Here is a 10,000-nt window from a genome sequence, read left to right as displayed (position 1 = left end):
AACATATTACTAGATCTGTTATCATGCTAACCTTCCACATCAACATATTACTAGATCTGTTATCATGTTAACCTTCCACATCAACATATTACTAGATGTCATGTTAACCTTCCACATCAACATATTACTAGATCTGTTATCATGTTGACCTTCCACATCAACATATTACTAGATCTGTTATCATGTTGACCTTCCACATCAACATATTACTAGATCTGTTATCATGTTAACCTTCCACATCAACATATTACTAGATGTCATGTTAACCTTCCACATCAACATATTACTAGATCTGTTATCATGTTAACCTTCCACATCAACATATTACTAGATCTGTTATCATGTTGACCTTCCACATCAACATATTACTAGATCTGTTATCATGTTGACCTTCCACATCAACATATTACTAGATCTGTTATCATGTTGACCTTCCACATCAACATATTACTAGATCTGTTATCATGTTAACCTTCCACATCAACATATTACTAGATCTGTTGTCATGTCGACCTTCCACATCTACATATTACTAGATCTGTTATCATGTTAACCTTCCACATCAACATATTACTAGATCTGTTATCATGTTAACCTTCCACATCAACATATTACTAGATCTGTTATCATGTTGACCTTCCACATCAACATATGACTAGATCTGTTATCATGTTGACCTTCCACATCAACATATTACTAGATCTGTTATCATGTTAACCTTCCACATCAACATATTACTAGATCTGTTATCATGTTAACCTTCCACATCAACATATGACTAGATCTGTTATCATGTTGACCTTCCACATCAACATATTACTAGATCTGTTATCATGTTAACCTTCCACATCAACATATTACTAGATCTATTATCATGTTGACCTTCCACATCAACATATTACTAGATCTGTTATCATGTTGACCTTCCACATCAACATATTACTAGATCTGTTATCATGTTAACCTTCCACATCAACATATTACTAGATGTCATGTTGACCTTCCACATCAACATATTACTAGATCTGTTATCATGTTAACCTTCCACATCAACATATTACTAGATCTGTTATCATGTTGACCTTCCACATCAACATATTACTAGATCTGTTATCATGTTAACCTTCTACATCAACATATTACTAGATCTGTTATCATGTTAACCTTCCACATCAACATATTACTAGATCTGTTATCATGTTGACCTTCCACATCAACATATTACTAGATCTGTTATCATGTTGACCTTCCACATCAACATATTACTAGATCTGTTATCATGTTGACCTTCCACATCAACATATTACTAGATGTCATGTTAACCTTCCACATCAACATATTACTAGATCTGTTATCATGTTGACCTTCCACATCAACATATTACTAGATCTGTTATCATGTTGACCTTCCACATCAACATATTACTAGATCTGTTATCATGTTAACCTTCCACATCAACATATTACTAGATGTCATGTTGACCTTCCACATCAACATATTACTAGATGTCATGTTAACCTTCCACATCAACATATTACTAGATCTGTTATCATGTTAACCTTCCACATCAACATATTACTAGATGTCATGTTGACCTTCCACATCAACATATTACTAGATGTCATGTTAACCTTCCACATCAACATATTACTAGATCTGTTATCATGTTAACCTTCCACATCAACATATTACTAGATCTGTTATCATGTTGACCTTCCACATCAACATATTACTAGATCTGTTATCATGTTGACCTTCCACATCAACATATTACTAGATCTGTTATCATGTTAACCTTCCACATCAACATATTACTAGATCTGTTATCATGTTGACCTTCCACATCAACATATTACTAGATCTGTTATCATGTTAACCTTCCACATCAACATATTACTAGATCTGTTATCATGTTAACATTCCACATCAACATATTACTAGATCTGTTATCATGTCGACCTTCCACATCAACATATTACTAGATCTGTTATCATGTTGACCTTCTACATCAACATATTACTAGATCTGTTATCATGTTAACCTTCCACATCAACATATTACTAGATCTGTTATCATGTTGACCTTCCACATCAACATATTACTAGATCTGTTATCATGTTAACCTTCCACATCAACGTATTACTAGATCTGTTATCATGTCGACCTTCCACATCAACATATTACTAGATCTGTTATCATGTTAACCTTCCACATCAACATATTACTAGATCTGTTATCATGTTGACCTTCCACATCAACATATTACTAGATCTGTTATCATGTTGACCTTCCACATCAACATATTACTAGATCTGTTATCATGCTAACCTTCCACATCAACATATTACTAGATCTGTTATCATGTTAACCTTCCACATCAACATATTACTAGATGTCATGTTAACCTTCCACATCAACATATTACTAGATCTGTTATCATGTTGACCTTCCACATCAACATATTACTAGATCTGTTATCATGTTGACCTTCCACATCAACATATTACTAGATCTGTTATCATGTTAACCTTCCACATCAACATATTACTAGATGTCATGTTAACCTTCCACATCAACATATTACTAGATCTGTTATCATGTTAACCTTCCACATCAACATATTACTAGATCTGTTATCATGTTGACCTTCCACATCAACATATTACTAGATCTGTTATCATGTTGACCTTCCACATCAACATATTACTAGATCTGTTATCATGTTGACCTTCCACATCAACATATTACTAGATCTGTTATCATGTTAACCTTCCACATCAACATATTACTAGATCTGTTGTCATGTCGACCTTCCACATCTACATATTACTAGATCTGTTATCATGTTAACCTTCCACATCAACATATTACTAGATCTGTTATCATGTTAACCTTCCACATCAACATATTACTAGATCTGTTATCATGTTGACCTTCCACATCAACATATGACTAGATCTGTTATCATGTTGACCTTCCACATCAACATATTACTAGATCTGTTATCATGTTAACCTTCCACATCAACATATTACTAGATCTGTTATCATGTTAACCTTCCACATCAACATATGACTAGATCTGTTATCATGTTGACCTTCCACATCAACATATTACTAGATCTGTTATCATGTTAACCTTCCACATCAACATATTACTAGATCTATTATCATGTTGACCTTCCACATCAACATATTACTAGATCTGTTATCATGTTGACCTTCCACATCAACATATGACTAGATCTGTTATCATGTTGACCTTCCACATCAACATATTACTAGATCTGTTATCATGTTAACCTTCCACATCAACATATTACTAGATGTCATGTTAACCTTCCACATCAACATATTACTAGATGTCATGTTAACCTTCTACATCAACATATTACTAGATCTGTTATCATGTTAACCTTCCACATCAACATATTACTAGATGTCATGTTAACCTTCTACATCAACATATTACTAGATCTGTTATCATGTTGACCTTCCACATCAACATATTACTAGATCTGTTATCATGTTAACCTTCCACATTAACATATTACTAGATCTGTTATCATGTTGACCTTCCACATCAACATATTACTAGATCTGTTATCATGTTAACCTTCCACATCAACATATTACTAGATCTGTTATCATGTCGACCTTCCACATCAACATATTACTAGATCTGTTATCATGTTAACCTTCTACATCAACATATTACTAGATCTGTTATCATGTTAACCTTCCACATCAACATATTACTAGATCTGTTATCATGTTAACCTTCCACATCAACATATTACTAGATCTGTTATCATGTTGACCTTCCACATCAACATATTACTAGATCTGTTATCATGTTGACCTTCCACATCAACATATTACTAGATCTGTTATCATGTTAACCTTCCACATCAACATATTACTAGATCTGTTATCATGTTGACCTTCCACATCAACATATTACTAGATCTGTTATCATGTGCGTGTTTATGTGTGTGTTTGTGTGTTTGTGAAGGTATCCGGGTGGTCAGTAATGTGTGTGTGTGTTTGTGTAGGTATCCGGGTGGTCAGTAATGCCGGGGGTGTGAATCCGCTGGCGTGCGCTGCCGCTATACAGGAAGTAGTCAAGAAGGCGGGACTTGATCTCAAGGTCGCCGTGGTGACTGGCGATGACCTCATGGCTCAGGTATGTACGCTCAAATCAAATCCTATTTTATTGGTCACATGCACATGGTTAGCAGATGTTAATGCGAGTGTAGCGAAATGCTTGTGCTTCTAGTTCCGACAATGCAGTAATAACCAACAAGTAATCTAACAATTCCCCAACAACTACATCATACACACATATCTAAATGGATGGAATAAGAATATGTACATATAGATATATGGACAGCTGAGCGACGTAGGCAAGATGATATAAGATGCAGTAAATACATATGAGATGAGTAATGTCAGATATGTAAACATTGTTAAAGCGACTAGTGACTTTCTATGTAGGCAGCAGCCTCTGTGCTGTTTAACAGTCTGATGGCCTTGAGATAGAAGCTGTTTAACAGTCTGATGGCCTTGAGATAGAAGCTGTTTAACAGTCTGATGGCCTTGAGATAGAAGCTGTTTAACAGTCTGATGGCCTTGAGATAGAAGCTGTTTAACAGTCTGATGGCCTTGAGATAGAAGCTGTTTAACAGTCTGTGGGCCTTGAGATAGAAGCTGTTTAACAGTCTGATGGCCTTGAGATAGAAGCTGTTTAACAGTCTGATGGCCTTGAGATAAAAGCTGTTTTTCAGTTTCTCGGTCTCAGCTTTGATGCACCTGTACTGACCTCACCTTCTGGATGATAGCGGGATGAACAGGCAGTGGCTCGGGTGGTCGTTGTCCTTGATGATCTTTATGGCCTTCCTGTGACATCGGCTGGTGTAGGTGTTCTGGAGGGCAGCTAGTTTGCCCCTGGTGATGCGTTGTGCAGACCTCACTACCCTCTGGAGAGTCTTACGGTTGTGGGCGGAGCAGTTGACGTACCAGACAGTGAGACAGCCCGACAGGATGCTCTCAATTGTGCATCTGTAAAAGTTTGTGAGGGTTTTAGGTGACAAGCCAAATTTCTTCAGCCTCCTGAGGTTGAAGAGGTGCTGTTGCGCCTTCTTCACGATGCTGTCTGTGTGGGTGGACCATTTCAGTTTGTCTGTGATGTGTACGCCGAGGAACTTAACTTACTACCTTCTCCACTACTGTCCCGTCGATGTGGATCGGGGGGGTGCTCCCTCTGCTGTTTCCTGAAGTACACGATCATCTCCGCACTTTGTCATCATTGTCATAATTTCGTTCAATGCAATTCTCTAATGCTTTGCATTGTCGGGGTAGGTTCCTTGTTCCTGGTCAATCATTGGCTAATTGGTGAAATCAGCAGCCAGACAATATCTTCTTTAAGTAAATAAATAAAACCTTTATTAATTGCAGACAGAAGTTGACAATAGAAACACGTATGTATGTTTCAGAGTTCTGCAAAATAAAACAGGTCAAATTTGCGTTAATATACTTGCAGTCAACCCCTAGTGATGTAACTGCCTACATCAACATCTTCTACTCATGAGACCATGCCCATGCATATACAGTCATTTTCCATTCACGTTAGTTAGACAAACTTGCAGGTGAAAACGATAGTCCAGTGTTAAGGGCTCAGCAGTAATTTTCCATTCACGTGTGGCTTACAGTGGTGTGTCTGACTTGTCTCTTATCTATAATATTCCCCTGCAGGTGTCTGTGTCTGTGTATCTCGTTTAGCCTTGAGGCGCTTTCTCACAGACAACCTGTTTTGACCGCAATAACTCACACATCTGCTCAGACCGTTTCCTATAAGAGACAGAGACTAGAAAAGAACTGTGGAACAGTATTAAACCTTATAATGCATATATATATTGCTAATCTGTGGTCCAGGAACCTATACATGTTGTGGGGGAGGGGTCTTATAGCCCTTCCCCTTCTATTAATACAACATAAGCATAATCAATTATTATAAAACATCAATCATTTTGTGCAGCCCCTATCATGACCCCAAGGTGACCCACATTAGCATAGATTGCCAACTCCTCTCCTCCTACCTTTTCTCTCCTCCCTCCCTCCCTCCTTTCCTCTCCTCCCCCTCCTTTCCTCTCCTCCTCCCTCCTTTCCTCCTCCCTCCCTCCTTTCCTCTCCTCCCCCTCCTTTCCTCTCCTCCTCCCTCCTTTCCTCCTCCCTCCTTTCCTCTCCTCCCCCTCCTTTCCTCTCCTCCTCCCTCCTTTCCTCCTCCCTCCCTCCTTTCCTCTCCTCCCCCTCCTTTCCTCTCCTCCTCCCTCCTTTCCTCCTCCCTCCCTCCTTTCCTTTCCTCTCCTCCTCCCTCCCTCCCTCCTTTCCTCTCCTCCCCCCTCCTTTCCTCTCCTCCTCCCTCCTTTCCTCCTCCCTCCCTCCTTTCCGCTCCACCCCACCTCCTTTCCGCTCCACCCCCTCCTTTCCTCTCCTCCTCCCTCCCTCCCTCCTTCCCACTCCTCCCCGCTCCTTTCCTCTCCTCCTCCCTTCTATCCTCTCCTCTCCTTTCCTCTCCTCCTCCCTTCTATCCTCTCCTCTCCTCCAGAAAGACAGTCTGTCTGAGGTGAGAATGGCTGATGGGGTGAGCAGGTCTAAGCTGCCTACAACCGTCCACAGTATGAATGCCTACCTGGGGTAAGTCTGGGAACAATAGAAACACAAGACTGAACTAGTATATACTGTTAGAACAATACAATACTGAACTATTATATACTGTTAGAACAATACAATACTGAACTATTATATACTGTTAGAACAATACAATACTGAACTATTATATACTGTTAGAACAATACAATACTGAACTAGTATATACTGTTAGAACAATACAATACTGAACTATTATATACTGTTAGACCAATACAATACTGAACTATTATATACTGTTAGAACAATACAATACTGAACTATTATAAACTGTTAGAACAATACAATACTGAACTAGTATGTACTGTTAGAACTAGAGAATGTTGGATTGTTTTTTAGCATAAAACACTCCCTTCTGCCCCACTCTCTGTCTCTCCCTCCCTCCGCCCCACTCTCTGTCTCTCCCTCCCTCCGCCCCACTCTGTCTCTCCCTCCCTCCGCCCCACTCTCTGTCTCTCCCTCCCTCCGCCCCACTCTCTCTCCCTCCCTCCGCCCCACTCTGTCTCTCCCTCCCTCCGCCCCACTCTGTCTCTCCCTCCCTCCCTCCCTCCCTCCCTCCCTCCCTCCCTCCCTCCGCCCTACTCTCGGTCTCTCCCTCCCTCCCTCCGCCCCACTCTAGGTCTCTCCCTCCCTCCCTCCGCCCCACTCTCGGTCTCTCCCTCCCTCTTCCATTCTCCTACTGTCTCTCCCTCTCCCACTCTCCTTCTATCCCTACCTCCCCCCACTCTCCCTCTATCCCTCCCCTATTCTACCTCTATCCCTCCCCTCACTCTCAATCTATCCCTCCCTCTGCCCCACTCTGTCTATCCCTCCCTCCTCACACTTTCTCTATCCCCACACTCTCCCACTATCCCTCCCTCTTCCATTCTCCTCCTATCCCTCCCCTCACTCTCCCTCTATCCTTCCCTCCCCTCACTCTCCCTCTATCCTTCCCTCCCCTCACTCTCCCTCTATCCTTCCCTCCCCCCACTCTCCCTCTATCCTTCCCTCCCCTCACTCTCCCTCTATCCTTCCCTCCCCTCACTCTCCCTCTATCCCTCCCTCTGCCCCACTCTGTCTATCCTTCCCTCCTCACACTCTCTCTATCCCCACACTCTCCCACTATCCCTCCCTCTTCCATTCTCCTCCTATCCCTCCCCCCACTCTCCCTCTATCCTTCCTTGCAAATAGTTACAGTACAAAAGGGAAAATAAATCAACATAAATATAGGTTTAGTTGCACTTTTCTTGTGGCAACAGGTCACAAATCTTGCTGCTGTGATGGCACACTGTGGTATTTCACCCAATAGATATGGGAGTTTATCCAAATTGGATTTGTTTTCAAATTCTTTGTGGGTCTGTGTAATCTGAGGGGAATATGTGTCTCTAATATGGTCATACAATTTTGCAGGAGGTTAGGAAGTGCAGCTCAGTTTCCACCTCATTTTGTGGGCAGTGAGCACACAGCCTGTCTTCTCTTGAGAGCCATGTCTGCCTACGACGGCCTTTCTCAATAGCAAGGCTATGCTCACTGAGTCTGTACATAGTCAATGCTTTCTTCAATTTAGGGTCAGTCAGGTATTCTGCCACTGTGTACTCACGGTGTACCCCCTCTTCCCCTCTCTCCACAGTGCAGTGCCCATCCAGAGGTGTCTAGACCTGGGGGCTGACATTGTAGTCACAGGGAGATGTGTGGACAGTGCTGTCGCCCTAGGACCTCTTATGCACTCTGTAGGTTACTGTGTGTGTGTGTGTGTGTGTGTGTGTGTGTTTTCATCCCTCTCGTGTCCACATCTGTTCTTGTACCAGTCAAAACACTCCTCAGACCTCCTCTGGGAAACTGATTTTAAACATCTTTATTTATATTGGGAGTTTTTGCGTGATGGGTTGGGATGTGATGTGATGGGTTGGGATGTGATGGGTTGTATTGTGTTATCTTTCTGACAGTTTGGGTGGAAGCAAAACAACTATGACCTGTTGGCAGCTGGGAGGTAAACACACACTTTGATATTTTGTTTGTTTCCTTGCATGAGAACAGGGGAGGTTACTATGAGGCATGAGAACAGGGGAGGTTACTATGAGGCATGAGCACAGGGGAGGTTACTATGAGGCATGAGCACAGGGAAGGTTACTGCAAGGATTGAGGACAGGGAAGGTTACTATGAGGCATGAGAACAGGGAAGGTTACTATGAGGCATGAGCACAGGGGAGGTTACTATGAGGCATGAGCACAGGGAAGGTTACTATGAGGCATGAGCACAGGGAGGGTTACTATGAGGCATGAGCACAGGGGAGGTTACTATGAGTCATGAGCACAGGGGAGGTTACTATGAGACTTGAGCACAGGGGAGGTTACTATGAGTCATGAGCACAGGGGAGGTTACTATGAGACTTGAGCACAGGGGAGGTAACTATGAGGCATGAGCACAGGGAAGGTTACTATGAGGCATGAGCACAGGGGAGGTTACTATGAGGCATGAGCACAGGGGAGGTTACTATGAGGCATGAGCACAGGGGAGGTTACTATAAGGCTTGAGCACAGTGAAGGTTACTATGAGGCATGAGCACAGTGAAGGTTACTATGAGGCATGAGCACAGTGAAGGTAACTATGAGGCATGAGCACAGTGAAGGTAACTATGAGGCATGAGCACAGGGAAGGTTACTATGAAGCATGAGCACAGTGAAGGTTACTATGAGGCATGAGCACAGTGAAGGTTACTGTAAGGCATGAGCACAGTGAAGGTTACTGTAAGGCATGAGCACAGGGGAGGTTACTATGAGGCATGAGCACAGTGAAGGTAAGTATGAGGCATGAGCACAGTGAAGGTAACTATGAGGCATGAGCACAGTGAAGGTAACTATGAGGCATGAGCACAGTGAAGGTTACTATGAGGCATGAGCACAGTGAAGGTAACTATGAGGCATGAGCACAGTGAAGGTAACTATGAGGCATGAGCACAGTGAAGGTTACTGTAAGGCATGAGCACAGGGGAGGTTACTATTAGGCATGAGCACAGTGAAGGTAACTATGAGGCATGAGCACAGTGAAGGTTACTGTAAGGCATGAGCACAGGGGAGGTTACTATGAGGCATGAGCACAGTGAAGGTAACTATGAGGCATGAGCACAGTGAAGGTAACTATGAGGCATGAGCACAGTGAAGGTTACAATGAGGATAAGCTGTTCCAGAATACAGTAGTTTAAGTGATCTTTAAACCCTGCTCCCTCTCTCAGTCTTGCAGGCCATCTCATAGAGTGTGGTGCCCAGGCAACAGGTGGCATATTCACAGACTGGCACACAGTACCCGACTGGTG

The 10,000-nt window shown here is 42.2% G+C and overlaps 1 protein-coding gene across 2 annotated transcripts in view; it reads left to right on the top strand.

The window, feature by feature from the left end:
- The window catches only part of LOC139379126 (lecithin retinol acyltransferase b, tandem duplicate 1), a 46,584-nt gene that overhangs the window by 3,813 nt on the left and 32,771 nt on the right, over nucleotides 1-10,000 (top strand). For both annotated transcript variants that reach the window (XM_071121958.1, XM_071121959.1), the window contains exons 4-8: nucleotides 4,055-4,185; nucleotides 6,607-6,695; nucleotides 8,317-8,416; nucleotides 8,633-8,676; nucleotides 9,920-9,997. In XM_071121958.1, coding sequence (XP_070978059.1) covers nucleotides 4,055-4,185; nucleotides 6,607-6,695; nucleotides 8,317-8,416; nucleotides 8,633-8,676; nucleotides 9,920-9,997 — 442 coding nt within the window. The remainder of the gene's footprint in view (nucleotides 1-4,054; nucleotides 4,186-6,606; nucleotides 6,696-8,316; nucleotides 8,417-8,632; nucleotides 8,677-9,919; nucleotides 9,998-10,000) is intronic.

This window comes from Oncorhynchus clarkii, chromosome 21, assembly GCF_045791955.1.
Source record: "Oncorhynchus clarkii lewisi isolate Uvic-CL-2024 chromosome 21, UVic_Ocla_1.0, whole genome shotgun sequence".
Taxonomy (NCBI): domain Eukaryota; kingdom Metazoa; phylum Chordata; class Actinopteri; order Salmoniformes; family Salmonidae; genus Oncorhynchus; species Oncorhynchus clarkii.
The sequence above is the reverse complement of the archived record's forward strand: the minus strand, read 5'-3'. Positions and strand labels throughout refer to the sequence as shown.